The following is a 21,117-nucleotide window of genomic DNA, read 5'->3' as shown; positions in this document are numbered from 1 at the left end:
TTCCAGCTGGTCAGCATCTCCCTCCAGGGGAAGACAGCTGGGGAGTGGATGGCCGGCTGCCCGCCAGGCCAAAGAGGCCCTTGTGGAGTGGGGGTGGGGCAGTCTGTATTCCTCTGCCCGGAGGCCCTCCTTTGCCCTGTACCTCCAACACAGCTCAGTCCCCCAGAAGTCTCAGGCTGGAGCTTAGGAAGTTCCGTGTCTTTCAAGAAGCCCTCAGAGTCCCTAGCAAAACTTGACCTTCCACTATGCTCTTTGGTGCCACCTGCTGGAACAGCTTGGCTTCTCAGTCACAGGGGCAGGTCTAGTGCTGATGCAAAGGACATGATGTCTGGGTTCCCTGCCAGCCTGTCTACCCCTGCCCCCCCACCAAGGGCTCCCCTAACCTGCTAGTGACAGTATCTGTACTCAGTTAACCTGAATCCTGAAGAGCCCTGTACAGGGTAGAAAACAAACAGAAATATCTACCACCAGCTCAGCACACTTAAGGCTCAGTGTCCCCTCTGCAATCAGGATGAGTGAGATGTGGCCCGTAACAGAGCTAGTGAAGTTCTGACCCCCTCATTAAAATCCTGCCCTTTTCCAGAGGCTCAGTTAGGCCTTCCCCCAACTGAAGCTTTCCATGCCTTTACGAATTCCTGATGCTCCCCTCAAGCCCACAATAGTGGCTCTCCTACTGGGCAGGGGCCAGGGCCCTAGCCCAGGATCCAGAAACCACAGCAGGCATAGAGCCATAGTCTGCAAAGACCTGCAGTTCACCCAGAAGCCTAGCTTGCTGTGGAAAGTGAGGGCTTGACCTGGTCAAAGTAGGAATGCCCAGGGAAATCTGACGCCCCTTTGTGACCACGCAGGGCCCAGGTTGGGGGCAACATATCCTATAAATAATGGCAGATGTGTTGACAGGCCCATTGGGCACTTGAAGCCATTACACAAAGCCTCTTTCCAGCTGCCTACTCTGGCTGGTGGCAATGAGGCTCTGGCACAGGAGAAAGATGGGACCTCAGCTTCCCCACTGTGTGCCCCATACCCAGGCTCTCCTAATAGTCTGTACGCAGGCACTGCACACTTGGGAAGACCCCTGCCAGGGAGGCTCCCTCATTTGAGGACAAGGGCTTTAAGGCCACATGGATGCCCAAAGACTAGGCTCACTCCTCCTACAAGCAACTCCCCCAGCTTCTCTTCTAGAGCCAACTCTCCTATGGGAAAACATCATATAATGGTTCAGATAGAAGTTTCCTCCAAAGGCAAAAAACTAATGGCGACTCTGTCCCAAGGCATACAGCAAGTTAATGGCCAGGCTCGACAGAAACCCTTAGTACAGTAACATATGACATGTTAGCACCACAAAACTGAGCTGGATCATCACCTCAGAGCCACATGGTACGATCTACTTCAGGGAGCCCCGTCTCACTCAGATGTGCACCTGGTGGCAAGAAGCCGTCTCTATCGTGGCAATGCACTCTCAAATGACCTCTCCATCCCCACCCGACCCTGGAGTCATCCTAATGCTGAAAAGCCACCTGCGACCCCTGGTCTCACTTGTGGAAGCTGCCCACAGGCCTCTCCATTGTTCATACAATTCCTTTTTTTTTTTTTTTTTTTTTTTTTGGTATTGAGGATGGAACCCAGGGGCATTCTACCTCCGAGTTATACCACCAGCCCTATTTTTTATTCTTTATTTTGAAACGGGGTCTCACGGAGTTGCAAAGGGCCTAAGTAGCTGAGGCTGCCCGGCAACCATGATCCTCCTGTCTCAGCCTCCCGAATGCTGGGATTACAAGCGTGCACCACCATGCCCGGCTCTCATACCATTCCCTTTGTACATGTAGCTCCCTTCTGGCCCTGGGCCTGGCCCTGTGTGTTGGCTGCAGGCTTGCTGAGCTCCACAAAAGCACAGGATAATGTCTCTTACACAGAAGGGCAGAAGAATCCTTGACCAGTCTCTGCTTGCTCACCTTCAGTAACAGGGAACTCATCACTTCCTGCAGAAGCCTGTTCCAGCCATCCTGTGGCAGCTCTGCAGGCAGAGGCTTTTAGCAGGATGGAGTTAAGTGAACTCTGTGGTGGTCCCCACCTCGATCTCTAGGTGAGCTATGGTCTTTGTCTGCAGGAGGCCATGGCCCAGCATGGGCCCTTTAGCCGACACTTTGCCCTCCTTGAGGACCACACTCTCCTCTCTGGGTACATTTCTCTGGGAATTTCTAGGGTAGCCTCCTCCTTCCCAGAGGGGACATATCTGGAGGCTGTTGAGGGGGACACAGGGCTAGGGACTTCATGCTCAGGACATGTATAGTTCCCTCAGCTTATCTGTGCCTTAAATGCCTTTCCTTTCCACCAGCTAGCCACCCCCTCCTTGGGGAAACCAGTCATAAATCCCAGTCTGGGGGAGTCCGCTGGCACGGCCCTATAGAAGCTTCATCCTTTCTGCAACATCCTATACTTGGGATGACCTGCTGGGGCAGAGTGGAGGAGGAGGAGCAGCCAGGGAGGTAGATTATGTCAGAGTGACATCATGAGAGAAGGAGACTGCTGGGGGCCAGATGCTACCCAATGGGCTGGCCTGGAGACCACAGCCACATGAAGGCTAGAAGTGACCAGGGCTTTGTGGCGAGTGATAAGACTGCTGGAAGCTGACTGCAGGTTTAAGGGATGGGAAGGAGGGTAGAGAACAATTAGGGAATGTAAAAGTTTAGGCCACACAATGGGTTTTTCATAGAGTGAGTGAGTGAGTGAGTGAGTGAGTGAGTGAGTGAGTGAGTGAGTGTGTGTGTGTGTGTGTGTGTGTGTGTTGCCAGGAATAGAACTCAGGGGCTTTCTACCTCTGGCCTATACTCCCCAGACCTATTTTATACTTTATTTGGAAATAGGGTCTCACTGAGTTGCTGAGAGCCTCACTAAGTAGCTGAGGTTGGCTTCGGACCTGTGAGATCCTCCTGTCTCAGCCTCCCAAGCACCGCCTGGCTCTTTTTCATAGCATTTAATGGTGTTAGAGATTCAGAGAATGGTGTTAGAAGCTGATGGGAGGGAATCTGGAACAGAAGGTGGCTGCACAGTCAGGAGTGACCACTCAGCATCCAGAAAGTAGGACGAGGGGACTAAGAATACTGGTGGAAGGATCCCAGAGTAAGGAGGGTGCTTCTTCTGTTGGAACAGGGCTTGGGGGTGGGGTGCAGATGCAGCACTGGGCAGCACTCTGTCTTCTACTGTCTCTGTGGAAGAGGAGATGGGCCATCTTCCCAGAGGAAGAGGCTGGGGCAGGAGAGAAATGGAGTTTAAGATGAGGAGGTGGTCTTCCCACCTTTGGTGGGAGGCTTCAGAGAGCTGAGTAGTGACAGGAAGGGGCTGCTAGGCAGAGACAAGCCGAGGTTAGCTGAGCCAGTAAGGATGCATATCTGGCAGCAGGGATAACCCCTCCACAACTGCCGGCTTCCCCAGCTTTGCTCCCGGCAGTGGAAGTGGGGGGAGGGCAGCTCTAGGCTGGAGGCTGCTGGGATTCCTCCAGAGCTGGGGGGCTGCCAGCCGGGTGGGACCACGAGTTGGGCGGCCAAGAGAGCTGCGGATGTTGGCAGAAGAGAGCTCGAATGATGGACCAGGGAACCTCAGCTGAGGAGGGTGGGAAATGAAGACTGAAAGGGCGGAGGGAAGGAACCAAGGCCCAGTGTCCTGCTGAGTCCAGAACCCATGTCCCGCGAGAGACTGAGAGTGGGTTGGAGGGCTTGAGGCTGTGGACTGAGAGGGGGTGTCTGACTCAGCAATTTCAGGAGTGGAGCAGTTCCAGGTGGTGACATGGCCTTGGGGCAGCTGTCAGTGGGGGTGGCTGAAGTGGAGAGCAGAGGGGGAGGTCACTGGAGAAGACAGGGTCAGGGAACGAGCAGCCACTGGCTCAGACGGGCTGACACGTGGCTGCTGCGCTCTTCCCGAGTGAGGGCAGGAGTGAGTGGACAGGAAGGCTGCAAGCCACAATCACCCATGAATGGAAGGGGCGGGGAGGTGGCGGATTTGGACAGCCTGCTACGGGATAGTGCTTGGCTGCTTTAAGCACACTTGGTGCTTGTAGCCAACCTCCAGCAAAGAGCTGGCGGCTGCTCTGTCTCAGTCACGCTCATGGCCCTCTCCAGTTTCGTGGCCTGGCAGGCAGACACCAAGGCAGGCCAGAGGCTAGATACACAGGCAGGTGGGCAAGTGAACAGCAAGACAGATGACACCTACCCTCTGTCCACTGGCATGGGGTCAGGCTTCCTTCGGCAACCTAGCTGACAAGACCAGAACACTCACCAGGAAGCTGAAAGAGCCTGTACAAACAAGCCAAAGGTGAAGGCTGGGCTCTGACAATAAATGCACTGCTTCCTGGTAAGTCCTCGGCTCCAGCCTTGGGATAGGGATATAGGCTCTGGCCAAGGGTTGGGTGACAGATGGCACCTGTAGTGTGACCTTCGGATACACAATACATTTCTTCTCTGGCCTTCTGCCCTAACAGGTCCATGTTGGCATACTTTGAAGGGGTCAAGGCAGTGTGAGTATGGGCCCTAGGACAGTAGGGAGGTCCCCAAGGAAGGGAGCCTGGAGCCTGAAGGGGCCTGCTTCCCAGCTTGGGCAGGTTCCCTGAGTCCTTCAGCATCCCATCCGGTGGTTCTTGCCTAAGGATGGAGGTTAAAGTCCCAAATGAGTGAATGGATCCTGTGCAAGTGACTGCTCCTTGTGGGGGTGGGAATCAGGCCAGGCAGCAGGCATCTAACCCAACCCTGCAGGGACAAATGGAGTGCCTAGTTCCAAGGGTGGGAGCACAAGAATCAGTATGCCTGCTTCCAAGGGTGGGAGCATCATAATTAGGGAATGGAAAAAGCTAGACAATACTCAGAAGAGTGCAGAGAAATGTTTTCCTACAGCTACACACACTCACAGGCTATCAATGCAGAGAACACTCAGAAGCCAGCCACTGATCATGCCTCTGCTCACCAGCTATGTGGTGCAGCCACCAGGGATGGGGCCATTCTTTGCCTACCAGGCTCTGGCTCAAGGCTCCTGGGCCATCACTGCAGAGGGAGTCTCTCTATCTTCTTGTGTCCACAGGTATATATAACATGCAGAGACTGCCCAGTCCAAGTGCTCTCCTCTAGCCTCTAAGACCCAGGGTCCTCTCCTCTGCTTGGCTTCTCCAAGAGATCAGTGTAGGCAAATACCCACCCAATGGTCATGATGGGGAAGCTGGTCAGTCAAGGGTCATAAACATGGGAGCCTTCCCACCCGACTCCTGGTGAAGCTTGGGTGAGAATTAGGAAAGGTAGCAAGGTGTTCAACTTCCCCTCCACTGATGCCCCCACTCAATCTCCTTGGGACCTAGGCCATGGTCAGAGCAGATGGAGAATGGACCTCAGCCCAGAGAGGGACAAAAGGACTGCATAGCTCATCCCAAGAAACAGGTTCTTCAGAGCTCTGTCCACACCCTAACCTCTGACTGCATCAGGATAGGGCCTGGTAAGTGTTCAGTGTGGGTGCTGTAGGGTAAATTAAAAAAAAAAAAAAAAAAGCCGGGCATGGTGGCGCACACTTGTAATCCCAGCATTAGGGAGGCTGAGACTGGAGGATCGCGGTTCATGGACAGCCTCAGCTACTTAGTGAGCCCCTCTGCAACTCAGTGAGGCCCGGTTTCAAAATAAAGAATAAAAAATAGGGCAGGGGGTGTAGCTCGGAGGTTGAATACCCCTGGGTTCCATCCCCAGACCCACAAAAAAAAAAAAAAAAAGGCTCCCATTTCCACCGTTTCACCACCTCAAGATCTGTAATACCAGGAGTATAAGAGATTGGTGGCCCCACTATATAGGTTATGACCCGGACATCCAGAAGTGTTGAAATGCCAGCCCAGTTATATGGCCCCAGGAGGACTCTGAGGGCAATGCTTGATGACAGCTGGCTTGACAGAGCTGCCAACAGGTCTGACAGCTGAGAGAGGCACAAAGGCAACTGGCCTAAGCCATGCTGGAGCCAGCTCCTACAGGTATAGCCACCCTGCCCAGTGCTATGAGGCTCACTCACGTAATGAAGTCCAGGAAGCTGGCAAGTGGCTCATAAGCATGGTTCCTCATGTGGCGGAACTCCACCACCATCTTCTCCTTGAGCCGGTCATCAATGACCGACACTGTCAGAGGCGACGCTTCATTGGCCAGGAAGTTGCCATAGTCTGTGCTCTGCAGGTGCAGTTTCAAGTCTGAAATCCAAGGGAAGAGGATGAGGGCTGGCCTTGCTGAACCTCTCACAGCACCGCAATCCCCATACTTATTCAACTCTGGGTCCAGCCTTTCTCCTGCTTCTATCTCCCTTTGGCTCAGGGCCTTTCACAGGGTAGCCAGGCTAAAGCTCTCTAGATGCCCCAGATCCTCAGGCCACACACCAGTACACTGGGCCCCATGCACATAATCAAAACAATGTGCTCCAAGATGACGAGGCTGGAAAACCTCAACCCATTCACATCCCACAATCTTCAAGGCCCTAACCTCAAACAGACTACAAGAGCCCTGCCCTCAAGGCAGACATGAGGTATATAAAAGAAAGGAGATAGCCAAAGCTGTGGAAGTAGAAGGGAGAGAGTACCAAAATAAACCTCAGTGGAGGAGAAGACCGTGCTAGGCTGAACCACAGCAAAGGGCAGGGATGCGGAGGCATGAAGGAAACAGCCAGCAGGACTGTATGAGTGAAGGGGGTCTGAAGGCTAGTGAATAGCCTAAGATGGGAATGGGACTGGGAGAAACGATAGGACTTCCCTTAGCAGTGGCTGGAGGCAGGCAAGCCAATGCTGAGGGCTTTCCTGGCCCTTTAGGGACAGGGAGGGGAAAGGAAGGAGAGGCCGAGAAGAAAGCCTTGTGAGGCAGGACAAGTAGGATTACACATCCTCCAAGAAGTCTTCCCAGCTTCTGCCCTTACCCCGTCCCCAGACCATTCTGCCCACACAGCGGCCCGAGTGATCTTTCAAAAACACAGCCAGGCATTGTAGCGCACACTTGTAATCCCAGTGCTTGAGAAACCAGCCTCAGCAACTTAGGTAATATCTCGAAAGGGGGATGGAGAGGAGGGCTAGAGATGTAACTCAGCTGTAAAGCACCCCTGAACTTGATTTCCAGTATAAAAAAACTAACAGAGCCGGGCGTGGTGGCTCACGATTGTAATCCCAGCGCTTGGGAGGCTGAGACAGGAGGACTGCACAGGTTCGAAGCCAGCCTCAGCTACTAAGTGAGGCTCTCAGCAACTTAGTGAGACACTGTTTCCAAATAAAGTATAAAATAAGTCTGGGAGTATAGCCCGGAGGTAGAAAAGCCCCTGGGTTCCACCCTCAATACCACACACAAATAAATAAATAAATAAATAAATAATAAAAACAAACAAAAAGCCCCACCAAGACAACATCATTCATTTGCTTCAAATCCTCTCATGCTTCTCTTTAACTTGGAGTGAGAGTCCCTGCAGGATAGGGCCCCTACAGGATTGCTCCACCATCACCTCTTCGCCTCTCCCGTTCTCCGGTCACAGCCTCTCCTCAGGGACCTCCCCTAGCCTAGAAAGGGCTGGCGGACTATCCCTTCAGACGGCTCCTCCGCCACGCCCGCCCATCACCCACTCCCTTCATCTGTACCATTTTTCTTTGTAGTGCTTATCCCACCCGATCGAAGGCACGTAAGTTCCACTAAGGCAGTATCACTGGGTCACTGTGATACTCTGGAGCCGAGAACAGAATATGCTCTGGTATGTGCTGATGCTCAATAATTACTGCAGAATGAATGAAAGACGGGAGAAACTGCTGTGGATAAAAACAGCAGTTAAATTACTTCTGGATTTTTTCCCCTCACCGTACTGGGAATGGAACTCAGGGGTATTCTGCCTCTGGGCTACATCCCTGGCCATGGTTTTTTTTTTTTTTTTTTTTTTTTTTTTGGTGGTACTGGGGTTCCTGGAAACCCTTCTACCTTGGGGCTACACTCCCAGATCTATTTTATACATTTTATTTGGAAACAGGGTCTCTTAAAGCCAGCGCAGATGGCTTCAAACCTGCGCGATCCTCCTCTCTCTGCCTCCCAAGCATGGGGATTACAAGCGTGCGCCACCAAGCCCGGGATGTATTATTTTTTATTTGGAAACAGGGTCTCACTAAGTTGATGGAGCCTAAGTTGCTGAGGTTTTCCTTGAACTTTTGATCCTCTTTTTGATCTTAGCCTCTCAAGTACTGAATTACAGGCATGTGCAACCATGCCTGACTACTTCTGGATTTTGATATGGGGATACTACTGATGATGGCAGTACCAGGGATGGTGGCTGAGGTGAGTGAGTGAGTGAGTGAGTGAGTGAGTGTGTGTGTGTGTGTGTGTGTGTGTGTGTGTGTGTGTGTGTTTTCACCAAGGCTGGCTTCCAAGGATGACAGGAGGACACTTCCATGTGCCTCCCCATGGCCTCCCCAGAGGTTCTCAAGACCCAGAAGGTCATGCAATCCTGGGCTGCTTAGAGAGAAAGAGAGTGGGACATGCAACCCCTCTACAGGCTTAAGGGACCCTTGTGATACCCTTCCTGCTATACCCCATCAAGAGAAGAATGCAGCTGGATGCTGTGGCGCACATCCCAGTACTTGGGAGGCTGAGAAAGGAGGATCATAGGTTCTAGGCCAGCTGCAGCAACTTAATGAGATCCTGTTTCAAAATAAAAAATAAAAAGAGCATAGTTCAGAGGTAAAATGTCCCCAGCCTGCAGTCAAGTGTGCTGAAGAAGATGGAGAAGAGCACGTAGGAGAAAGCAGAGGGAGAATACACAAGCCACTGGCCACCTTCCACCTGCATGGCCAGCGGCAAGCTGCACTCATGTCCTCTGTGGCTCCCAGGCACGCAGAGTAGACTTTAACCATCTGACATCTGCAGGAGGAACCTGCTGCCTGCATCCCTGCTCTCCCATTCACATCTACTTTTTCTCATGGCCAAAAGGAGATGAAGAGAAGGCAAGATGGGAGAGGGAGAAGCCACCAGCCTCAATGTGCCCCTATGGATCCTGCTGCCTTTTTGTCTGGGAGATTCAAGAACCCTCCTGGGTCTTTGCCTCAGGCCATGTGCAATGAACACCTGCTCTGAGCTCTATTCTTCCTACCCTCACCAGCTTGGTCAGCGCAGCTACTCCTGGAATAGGGCATGAGTGATAGGAGGTACTTTGTTCAGGAGTACCCAGGCTACTGCAGTATTTGGTTATTCAATTGATTTCTTAAAAAAAGATATTAACTATAATTGATAATTACTGCCATAGTAGTTATACCTAATTCTGCCTATATTTCTACCTCTAGAAATGGGCTTCATGTGCTAGATTTTAATATCTTTGAGCTTGGGCAAATGCACAAGGTTTTTTCTCTTTTTGACTGTGTGTATATGTGTGCGTAGTAATAGAGATTGACAGATTAAACCCAGGTGTTCTCCTTCTCCCTAGATTCCAGTCTTTTTTTTTTTTTTTTAACCCAAGGGCATTCTATTCTATCTCCAAGCTACATACTTCCCTCCAGTCCGTTTTTTTGTTTTTTTGTTTTTTTTTTTGGATGGAACCCAGGGGCATTATTCTACCTCTTCTACCTCTGAGCTACACCCACAGCCCTATTTTTTATTCTTTATTTTGAAACCGGGTCTCACTGAGTTGCAAAGGGCCTCACTAAGTAGCGGAGGCTGTCCACAAACCACAATCCTCCAGTCTCAGCCTCCTGAATGCTGGGATTACAAGCACGTAAACATTTTTTTTGTTGTTGTTTTGAAACAAGGTCTCACTAAGTTGCTAAGGGTCTTGCTAGGTTGCTGAGGCTGGCCGCAGACCTGTGATCCTCTTGTCTCAGCCTCCCAAGTGCTGGGATTATAGGTATGCATCATCACGCCCAGAAGTGTTTTTTGTGGATATCAGACAAATGGTAAGAACACGTATTGGTCCCCATTATAGTACTAAAAGGAAACCTACCTAATTTATTAAATAATGTCCATGGCCTAATTTTATATACTTGCATCTATGAATAAATATGATACTAGGGGGAAAAATGTAGGCAGGGTGCTCATCCAGGCCCAATAAGTACCAAAATTTCCACTAGGGGAAGCTGCAGAGCGAATAGCACCTGGGAGCCAGGGCTGGAATATGGTCTGGTCAGACCACCTGGCAATGTAGCTGCCAGATCAAATCTGTTCATTTATCCAGGTAGCCACTGCAGCCAGTTGAGAGCCATTCTCAGGCCAGGAGACTCTCTCTTCTGCTAACAACCTAGGCCAGGCAAGATGTTCAGGGAAGGACCCAGGGCAAAACCCAGTCTTCTGGGTGGAGCACCTTCTGCCAGTGGCACTACTATTCCCTGGAACAGCTAGCCTGGCCCTGGACCCCAGCCCAACCTCCTGATCCCTCCCACCCAAAGCACTGTAGGGCCAGGCTCCCTAAGCATCTGTGCACACCCTGCCCTGCTGAGCCCTGGCACATGATGCTGGGAGGTTTCCCTGGCCAAGCTGTCACCTCCCACTGGGGATCCTCATGAGCTCTCCAGCGGCGTAAAACTTCCTCTGCCCCAGCCTCTGCCTTTGCTCCACATGGCTTCTCTCCCTGAAAAGCCCAGCGCAGCAACTTCCCCACTGCCAAGCACCCTTTACCCTGCCCAGCCCCAGTGGCTCTCCACCCCACACATGGCACTGGTCACAGGGAAGTCCTCACCTCAGATCGACTCCACTGGAAACATAGACTGTGCCATAAACTTAGTCCAATGCTTTAATATCTTTTCTTTTTTTTTAAAAAAAAAAAAAACAGACTTAGTAACAAGAACTCAGATAGGAACAGAACCTTGTCCAGAGTCCCATCAGTGGGGTACAGAGGACATGGCATAGGCCTGGTGGGTTTTGCCCAGCCCCAGCTCTAGCATCCTACTCAGTACCTCCTTGACCACATTCTCCCATAGCTCCTGGCCTGGGAAAGACCTCTCAAGTATGGACTCAGCTGACCAGATAGCCATCAGTCCCAGGAGAACTGTCTGGTGGAAAAGGAGCTGGCCTTGCAGGCCACCTGAGCACTTGTTGCCCACTTACCAGCCATGGGCCTGGACTTGCATGACTCAGTGACAGGTCCCTCTGATGTTATGGTACCAGCCATTCCTAGAGAAGCTAGGAGTGTATGCCTGTGAATGAACAGGGCAAAGCCGGGCACTCTCCTCGCATGCCCCCCACCCCGTGGGCTTAGCATGGGCCTCAGAGCAAACACCCCTGTGCCTTGGCTGCTGCGTTCTGCTGACACTGCATCTGGGGAGCCATGGCTCCAAGCACTGCTGGAATGCAGGCGGCCGGATGGTTTCTGCTGGCGTGTGTCAGATCAGAGCAAACCCGGGAGACTTGACTGAGAATCCTGCCCAAGGCCAGAGGAGCCTTCCTTACCAGGAAACTCATTTTTAAAACCCCCCAGGGATGATGTCAAAGAGCCGTTCCAGACCACTTTCCCTGGCCAAAGCCCCACGTCTCCCTGTGACCCAGGGAAAAGGGACAGCCTGCCAGCCAAGAAGGCAACTTGGAGGGAGGCAGCAGGCTGATCTCTCGGCTCGCCCACGAGGGGACCACACAAGGCTTCTAAACCAGCTCTGACCCTGCTAGAGAAACCTGGCGCCCAGACCCAGTGGCTGGCAACCCCCAGCCCTTCAGACAGGCCTGGCCAAGGCTAGGACAAGGCCGGTTAGGACGCCCTCTCCTCCTCAGCTTCCTGCTCTCTCTGAAGGATGCGGAGGAGGGGATGTGATTGGGGGTAGGATCCAAGCACAAGGAGGAAAAGCCTGGAACTTGTAGAAAGCTTCGTGGGAGACCTGGCCACCCAGCCCTGGCCTGGCCCCTGAGGGCAGCCAAGGACAGCAGGGGCTCTGGGAGGGTAGGGGCTAGTTCTGTTCTGGGCCCTGGGCTCCACAGACTTTCAGCCTCAGTGATGGCCCCAGAGAAGCCTAGACGTGCCCGTGCTGAGGCATGAGCAATATTCTGGTCAGTGCAGACTCAGGGGACCATTCTGGTTTACCCACAAGCCCAGCTGTCTACCCCAAATCCTCCCACCAATGGCCCGGCACCAGGAGTGTCTGGCCAGCCTGGGACCTCTCATGGCAAAAGAGGCCCGAGTCCTCATGTTTAAGGAGATGTTGTTGCTATCAGGAAGTTCTCTCAGTAGTCTGACCTAAACCCTACCTCAGAATAAGCTGACCACCCCAATGTCCCAGTGTCCCCTACCTCTGCTGAGGGTCTTGGGCTTGTCAGCACCCTGCCTACAGGCCCTTCCCAGACCTCCTCCACCTCCTATGCTCTTGTCTCTGATGTTCTGGTCCCCCAACCCTCAGCCCACCTAGGTCTCCTGCCTCACCTCAGATGCTGTTTCCAGGTCCACTCTCCATACTGCCTCCAGCATGAAGTTCTTCAACTCCAACATGTCACTGTCGCCTTTACCAGCAGCCCTCAGGGCCTGGGAGCTAGAGCTCTACCTCCTCCCACAGCTCAGGGGGGCCCCAGGCCCTCAGATTCGTGCTGCCTCAGCCCTTGCCTCTCCAGCCTGCCAGTGCTTTCCTCCAGCTAGTCACCCTCCTGTCAAATCAGCTCCCAGCAAATGCTCCAGGAAAGTCCTCAGGTTGCCCCAGAGAAAGCCTTTGAAGTGTAGGAAATAGGGCTATTTCCTCAAACCCAGCCAGAAAGACTGGGCTGAAATGACACACCCCCAGCCTGGAAAGTGAAAGCCCCCGCCTCCCCTCCTTCCAGGGCAGCCCTGTCTACCTTGAGGTTGTCTGTGGCAAAGGCCATTGCCTTGGCTCCAGCTGAGCTCTCTGAAGGTACCTGGAAGGCTGCAGCCCAACACCCATCTGGCGTGGCTATTTCCTTCAGGTCTCATCGTCTGCACAATCCTCAAGCTGGCCCCACAGCTTCTACCTGTCCCCAACCACCCCTGCTACCCCTAAGCCCTGGTCCTTTGTGCCAGGGTTCCAGCAGCAGGGCCCTGCCTTAGCTGGCACTGCTAACTCTAGGTTCCTGATCAATAGGGAGGCACAGGGACCCCCAAGCCTCACCAGTGCTCTCTGCTCTGCATCAGACAAAATATGGGCTTTAGCAGTCAGCCCCAGCCAGGCCCTGAGAGGCGGCAGCTGGGCAGCCCTGCCCCCAGCCACTTCCTAAAAGCTTTCCCTGATCCTGCCAACTCTGAAGGGGCCTTTCAACCCTTCCAGGGCTCCCAGGGGCAGGTAACCCCTTAGTCTCTGCAGCTCCTCCCCAAGGACCAGAGGAGGCAGGAAGGGAGGGTCCTGGCCCATGCCAGGGAGTTGGTCCCAAATGTGCCAGGAGGCCATCAAGCATGGAGGCAGCCCCTGGCCCAGCACACTTGGTGGGGTGGCCCCGCTCTACACTCACCCATGGCCTCACGGCCACAGAGGGGTCCTGCTGGCCAGCTGGCTACGGCAGAGTGTGAGAGGACAGTGTGTTCCCAGACTTCACTTCTGCTTTTCCAGAGGTTACTCAACGATCCTCTCCTGGGGAGCTCAGGAGTTTTCAGGAATTGTGGCCCACTGAATGAAACCAGATGTGAGAGCATGCTCCCTAGAGCCTAGTGTACCCACCCTGCATTCCCTGCAAGGGTGGCAGGGCTGTGGTGCCTGCCCTGCCACACCCTTGAGCCCAGGTGAGGAGTCTGCCTTGAAGGACCTAAGCTCTACCTCCAACACTATGACTTCCAGGGGCCAAAAGCAGGAAAAGTAAGGCAGATTAATAGATGTGGACAGATAGATAGCCTGGTGGCCCAATGGTGCCACCTTACCCCTCCGGGGTGAATGTGCTGTGCCCGAGCCTCTTCCTGGGCTCAAGAGACAGGGGGAGATCTCTTCTTCACATCAGCTCCAAAGCAGATGTGTGCACTGGCTGGCTGGATCTGCAAGGTCAGAGCGCCACATCTGGAACTCTCAGTGTGGGAGCCACAGCATGGGAACCATTAACCCTGGGTTTACCCAAGCCCTACAATGCAGACTGCAGCCCCCAGGCCTCTGCCAGGACCCATCAGTGGCTCCCTGCAAACCTCATGTAACACCAACTGACTGATCAATCCTGCATTCCAACTCTTCCTGTCAACTACCAGCTTTCTCCCCTCCTTCACATGCCCCATTCAGAATCTGGGCACCCCTAGCCCTATGTGGGGTGTCCCAAAGCCCTTTTCCCTGGCCAGTGCATGCACCCATCCTCCATCAGCTGGTCCATTCCACAGACCCAGTCCTTTCTGCAGACCCATTTTGCTAGACTGCGAGTTTCAAGACCTCACTCCTTAGGAAGCTTTAGGACAGAGGAGAGAACTTCTGAGCTTTGGAGCCACAAAGACGTGGGTTCAAATCCTGTCCCACAGCTTGAACCTGAGTAATCTGTGGAGTGTCTGGACCTAGACCCACCCAGCAACTGCAGTGTCAGCCCCCCACGGTACCCACACAGACACTGAAGTGGTGGTATACAGAGGCCTAAGCATAGCATACCACAGCCTATTTCTTCTGACAGACAGGACCTCACCCAGAGCTTCCCAATAAACACCCTCAGGCAGGTAGTCTGTTGCTGTCCTACTTATTCCACAGAATGTGCCTGCCCTTCCTTTTTATGATCGGTCCCAACTCTAGCCCTGGGGCTCTATCCTCCTCCCTGTTGTAGCCTGCAAGGGACCTTGTATAGTACAGGCATGAAAACACACAGGTCCCACTCTGTTAGCTCCTTAGCAAGAAAGAACAAGGCAGGCCCAAGATCCTGGATGCCTGTCCCCAAGCCCACAAGACACCTCACCTACCAACAAGATAATAGCTCTGGACAACCTATGGGCCCAGTTAGACAGAGGCGAAGACCCAACTATGCCCCACCATACACTGGGCTGCCCTGAGCTGCAGGCCTAGGGTCTCGGGAGCAGGCAAGAGACGGCACAGCCAAGGAAGCTCCTGCCCCATGGGAAGCCCCTGGGCTGGCAGGCCAGCAGTCTTGGGAAGAACCTGGAGTCTACTGCTGGCACAGTCACATGGAAGTTACTAGGTTTCACTGGCTTAAGGCAGGACTCATGCAGGGAGAGGACAGTAAGTTCTCCCTCCTTGGTTCCTGGACCCACATTTTGTTTCATGCTGGAGGCTTTTCAGTGAGGTAAAGTATTGACAGCAGGGGGGACAGGGTTAACCCACAAAAGTTGCCCAGCTGACACCAGGGACATCCCCCACCAACATGAGACGCAGGAATTGGGCTGTCCAGGAGACAGCAGGATGTCTGCCCCAGGTTCACCACCCCACTCCCTGCTTCAGAACAGGTGGCAGGTGGCAGCCACATTTAATTACCTGCATGCTCTTAGGAACACCCCGTCCCTGTGGCTGGGACAATGAAAACATCTTTCGCATCCCAGGAGGAAGTCAATTCATCCGACAGTCAGTAGAGTGCCAGGCAGGCGATGGCTTTATGTGCCAAAGGGAGGGGCGGAACTGGTTACTGCTGCACCCAGGGCAAATTCCAAGAAGCTCTCCTCTGACGGAGCAGAGCAGAGATCCAACTGGACAGCCCACACCAGGCCACCCCACCCTGGCCCTACGACTCCACGGGATTGGCATGTCCCATAAGTCACAGGGCGTGCAGGGTAGCTTCTCTGTGTTCCTGGGCCACAGCCTAGAATTAGGAGAGTGGAGCCCACCCTGGGAGGCAGGGGGCACACTTCTGCTGCCGCCTTGCACTTTGATGTGAAGCTCTTTTTTCTTTTCTTTCTTCAGGCCTGCCACTGCAGTTATAGAATCTGTAGAATGGAATTTTGCATTTCTCAAAGACGTGAGTTTGCCTGGGTATGAGTAAGAGTGGTATGGCCTGGCATGGTGCCAGGTAGCCCAAGGCAGGTCAGCTACAGCAGTGAGCTGTGCTCTAAAGCAGGCCCATGTCCATGTCCTATGCCTGGTCTGCTGGCCCAGCCCCTGAGCAATCTTGTCAACCTTGAGGTTAGGGTCCTGTTCTCACTCGAATGTGAGTGAAAGGCAATTCTAGGGCTCCCCAGAGGCTGCTGTTCTCCATGGAACTAAGTCAGGTCAGGTTGGATTCTAGCTGGACCATCCTGCCAGTTCCACAGTGATGAGAGCCAGTCTAACAGAGGGAGTAAGAAATACTAGTGGGGCATGTGTGTGTGTGTGTGTGTGTGTGTGTGTGTGTGTGTGTGTTTTACTGGGGATTGAAGCCTGGGGCATTGTACCTCCAAGATACACCCCCAGCCTAAGTAGCTGAGGCTGCCCACAAACCTATGATCCTCCTGTCTCAGCCTCCCAAGTACTGGGATTACAAGTGTGTGTCACCACACTGGGCCTAAGACTGTTCTTGAACCTGCTCATGTGCTGGGATTACAGATGTGTACCACCACACCTAGCTCTAGTTTTGCTTTCAACCTAGACCCTAGGAATGGGCTCAGGGGATTAAGCTTCATTAGGGGTTGTGAGGCCATGCTACTTTCATCAGAGCCCAATTCCCTGCAGCTTATGGCAACTGCACAGAGCAGCCCAGGCCAGGAGTAGAGCTGATCTGTCCCATACCCATGCCCAGAAGATCCAAGAGGCTTCAAGAGGTAGGAAGGTAGCAACAGCAGTAACCATACAGACTGATCTTGAACAGCATCCCAAGATCCCTCATCCACCCTGCCCAAGGACATGGTGGAACATGTGCAGGGGCAGCAGAAACATGTACATAACCAGCCTCATGGCCCTGGGAAAAAGATGGTCACCTCCTTGGAGAGTTTTGTAGTAAAAGCTAGTTCCAAATGATAAGGGTCATATGGGAGGTGAGACGCAAGGAGCCTGAGCCTGGCCTGAAGGAGAATACCCCAAGACCCTGGGCTCCCCTGGCCCGGCCACACGGGATCTAGCTTGAAGCTTAAAAGGCTGGGGGTAGGAAAATAAGTTAGCTGCCATCCATAACCTGGCAGCCTCAGGGCCCTGTGTGGTAGGTCACGGGTGGCAGCTCACCTGGATTTCTGTTCCCAACCCATTAAGGTCCAAGCTAGATTCCTTGCAGCAAGGCCTGATGAGGGAATGGCAAAGACCCCAGAACAGGGCTTTTATTTTCCTGACCATATTCTACTGAGCCAGGGGCCAGATAATCAGACACAGTCCAAGGAGCCTTGAGTGAACAAATTAAGAATAAAGAGGGGGAAAATGAACATAAAAGTTATTGGACCTAAAGAGCCACAAACAGTGTCAGAAGACCAAGAGTCAACCATTGGCCTTATCTGGGACTTAGTCTCCCTCATCAGAGGGTGGGACAAGGTTACCCCAGGGGCCTATCCAGCTACACCACTGTTCTAGCTTGGTCAGGCCCAGGTCACCCTGACCCCCTGTAGCCCAATTCCTCACAGCCACCTGGAATCTCAGGTAAGACTTGTGGCCTGGACACCCCTAGATAAACCTTGGCAGGACTGCTGGCCCGTGTTGGGGAGGCCGTGGGGGCTGTGCAGCTGTCAGAGCAGGAAAGGAAACAAGGCGAGTTCCAGCAGCAAGGACACCAAAGATCACTCCTCAGAGGGGAAGTCCCTCCGTCAGCCAGGATAAAACCTCAACTGAGGTCAAGGACTGAAACTACTGACTCAGTGTCCAGCAGAGATGAAGTTTGGTCCAGGCCAGAGCTGGCCAGGAAAAGTGTCTGGCACCCAGTCAGAGCTGCCCCCCCACAGTGGTTTCCTTGCCACGAGTCTGCCTGGCATTCTCAGGATAACCAGCTTTCACATAGGGGCAGCCCAGCCCAGCCCCTGAGCACTCCCCCACAGGCCTTTGGAGGAACTGTGGGGTCCTAGGTGTGGATGGACAAAACAAGAAGTATCCAGGCTGTGCAATGGAGTCTAGCCCAAATCGGCTCATTGGGGCCTTGATTTTCCTAAAAGAGGAAGATAGACAACATTTTGGTGCAGGATAGATTTTTTTTTTTTTTTGGTGGGGAGGGGAGTCAGCCAAGGAGTAGGCACTTGTTAAAGCAGAGGTCTGGGGGGGCCAATGGAAAGGCCCCAAATTGAGACACAGGTTGTGGGGGAAGGATACTGATTACCTGATCACAACCCTATTCCCAGCATGACTACGTGATCTATAGTGTCAACTTGGAGTTCAGATGCCAGATCTGGGCCTCTCCCAGAGTCGTCTACACACATGTACATGTCCCACACATGTCCTGTATGACCTTCAGAGTGCCAACGGAGGCTGAAAAGAGTCTGTCCTGAGAGCAAATTCTGCCTTTCCTAAACAGCCCACAGTGGCAGGACAGGGGCAGTGACCTCCTCGGGAAAGGCACACTTCCGGGAGCCTGAGAAGTATAGCCCTGAGCCCTGGAGAGCTTCAAGCTCCTACTTAGAGCTTCCCAACCCTGGGTTCATAGCTAGCACACTGTGCTGTGCTGCGTTGTGCTACGACTCTGACCCTGAAAGCTGCTGACATGACCCAGGTAGGATAAATGAGAACAGCTTGGTGGTCATGGCTAAAACATCCTGCTCTAGGCACCAGGCCAGAGAACATCAGGTACTGCCCCTTCCCATTTCTGGAAGCTGAGATGCAGGGAGGTAAAGGCCAGAAGAGATGGACAGACAGGAGACACTGAACCATGAGCCTTACCTAATTTGAGAGCCTAGTCTGGACTTAGTGAGGGAAGTAGAGCCCAGGGCAAAGGGACTGAGGGGCAGTGGCCTGGGCAGTGCTAAGCAGAAAAGCAGGAGAGACAGCTGGCTGGACAGTGGTACAACGACTCCACTTTCCTAGGTTTTCTGGCAGCAGTGGTCCAGGTGCACCCCCTTGTGGCCAAAGAGAAGATGGCATGGCCAACAATGAGGTACCCCACTCTGGGGGAAAAAGGGTACTCCAGCTCCAGTTCCCTCTCAACACATCCCTCTAATTTAATCATGCCTCAGACTCCTGGTCTACATCTCCCCTAGCCATCAATCCCTGTGGGCATGGGGCTGCAGACTCCTGTAGAGCCATGCAAGAATGTCTCATAAAGAACAGGAATTCGAGCCCGAGGTGGACGTGAGCCCGGAAAAGCCAAAATGGGACCAGGTAAGCATGAGTCTTGGCAGGAGGAACTGGTCTGTCCTGTGTTGGTGCAGACAGAGCTTTATGAGGAGTAAGGTTAAGAGGTTGTGGAGGGAAGCCTGGGCATCCTCAGCCCCTACAGTCTTGTTCTACAGCTGAGGCCAGCCCGAGCAATTTAGCAACACCCTCAACAACTTAGACCATTTCAAGTTAAAAAAGAAAATAGGGCCGGGCATGGTGGTGCACAATTGTAATCCCTGCACTTAGGAGGCTGAGACAGAAGGATCACGCAGGTTCAAAGCCAGCCTCAGCTGCCTTAAGAGGTCCTGTTTTCAAATAAGAAAATACAAAATAGGTCTGGGAGTGTACCCCAAAGGTAGAAGGCCCCTGGGTTCCATCCCCAGTATCACCAATAAATAATAAATAAAATAAAATAGGGACCTGGGCTTGGTGGCATATGCTTGTAATCCCAGTACCTTGGCAGGCTGAGAGAGGAGGGCCGCAGGTTTACTGCTAGCCTCAGCTACTTAGTGAAGCCCTCTGCAACTCAGTGAGACCCTATTTCAAAATAAAGAATAGGGCCGGGCATGGTGCCGCACACTTGTAATCCCAGCATTTGAGAGGCTGAGACCAGAGGATCACGGTTCACGGACAGCCTAAGCTACTAAGCAAGGCCCTTCGCAACTGAGAGAGACCCTGTTTCGAAATTAGAAAGAACAAAAAAAAAGGGCTGGGGGTGTCACTTGGAGGTAGAGTGCCCCTGGGTTCCATCCCCGCTACTACAAGAACAAACAAAAAAATTAAAAATATAAAAAATAAAATTAAAATAGAGAATAGGGCTGAGGGTGTAGCTCAGAGGTAGATTGCCCCCAAGTTCAATCTCTAGTACCACAAAATAAAATAGGGTAGTCAGGTATAGTGGCACATGACTATAATCTTAGTACTTGGGAGGCTGAGATAGGAGGATTGCAAATTTTGAAGCCAGCCTCAACAACTTAGGAAAGCCCTCAGCAATTGAGCAAGAATCTGATTCAAAATAAAACAGGACTGATGGTATAGCTCAGAGGTAGAAAGACCCTGGGTTACAAATAATACTATAACAAATAGTATTACAAAAATAAAAATTATTAATAAAATAGGGCTGGAGGTATAGTTCAGTGGTAGATCACCAGTGTTCCATGCCCGGTACCCAAAAAAGCAAATACATAATAACTAAAAAAAAAAAAAAAATCTGTGACACGGTGACCCCTCCATAACAGAGCCTCAGCTTTTCCTCTCCCATAGAGCAAATCACAGTACCCTGCCAGTACCAATAGAGTTGTCACTCACCCAATCACATAAATATATACTGAGTATCTGCTTTGTATACAGCTATGTTGCAGAATCTATTTTTTTTTCTTGGTTTTAGGGATTCGGCCCAAGGGCATTTTACCTGTGAATTACACCCCCAGTCCTTTTTATTTTTTATTTTGAAACAGAGTCTCACTAAGTTGCTGAAGGTGGCCTTAAACCTGTGATCCTCTTGTCTCAGCCTCCCAAGTACTGGGATTACAGGCAAGCACCACCACACCCAGCTGTGTTGTTGAGTCTTAACAACCAACAACCTGCGTAGCAGTTATTCCTTTCACTTTCTAGGTGGGAAAACTCAGCATCACACAGCTGGCCATAAAGGGAGCCATGGCCTGCTTGATGACTGGTCCTACACAGAACCAGACACAGACCTCAAAAGAGGTCTGGCAACCCCAGAGCCCTAGGGCCCTGGCCCTGAGCAGCACAGACCACTTTCCAGAGAGCCATCAGAGCATGGCCTTGCATCTGGCCCTCGACATACATGTACCTATACCTTGCCGCAGGCTCTCCCATAGGCTGGACAATGTCTGGCTGTACAATAACAGTTACAAGTGAGGGAAGGGGCAGGGGTGCTGCAGCAGGCACCCTGACCTCAGCAGGGAGGGTGGTGAGTGGTCTAAGGGGCGGAGGACAAAACTACTGGAGGCAGAGCTGGGCCCTTGGGACGGTGATTCTGTTCAGTTCATTTCAGTCCTTATGTGGGAGATGCTATGATATATATTCAGTGTGTGGCACTTATGAAAGGAAGG

General features: G+C 52.4%; 1 protein-coding gene across 1 annotated transcript in view; it reads right to left on the bottom strand.

Moving 5' to 3' along the window:
• Window positions 1-21,117, bottom strand: part of ATP6V0D1 (ATPase H+ transporting V0 subunit d1) — a gene marked incomplete at both ends in the record, with an annotated part of 49,608 nt that overhangs the window by 8,884 nt on the left and 19,607 nt on the right. Inside the window, one exon of the mRNA XM_080704651.1 lies at window positions 6,031-6,202. Coding sequence (XP_080560777.1) covers window positions 6,031-6,202 — 172 coding nt within the window. The remainder of the gene's footprint in view (window positions 1-6,030; window positions 6,203-21,117) is intronic.

Source organism: Muscardinus avellanarius, assembly GCF_963383645.1.
Source record: "Muscardinus avellanarius genome assembly, chromosome: 10".
NCBI classification, from domain to species: Eukaryota; Metazoa; Chordata; class Mammalia; order Rodentia; family Gliridae; genus Muscardinus; species Muscardinus avellanarius.
The sequence above is the reverse complement of the archived record's forward strand: the minus strand, read 5'-3'. Positions and strand labels throughout refer to the sequence as shown.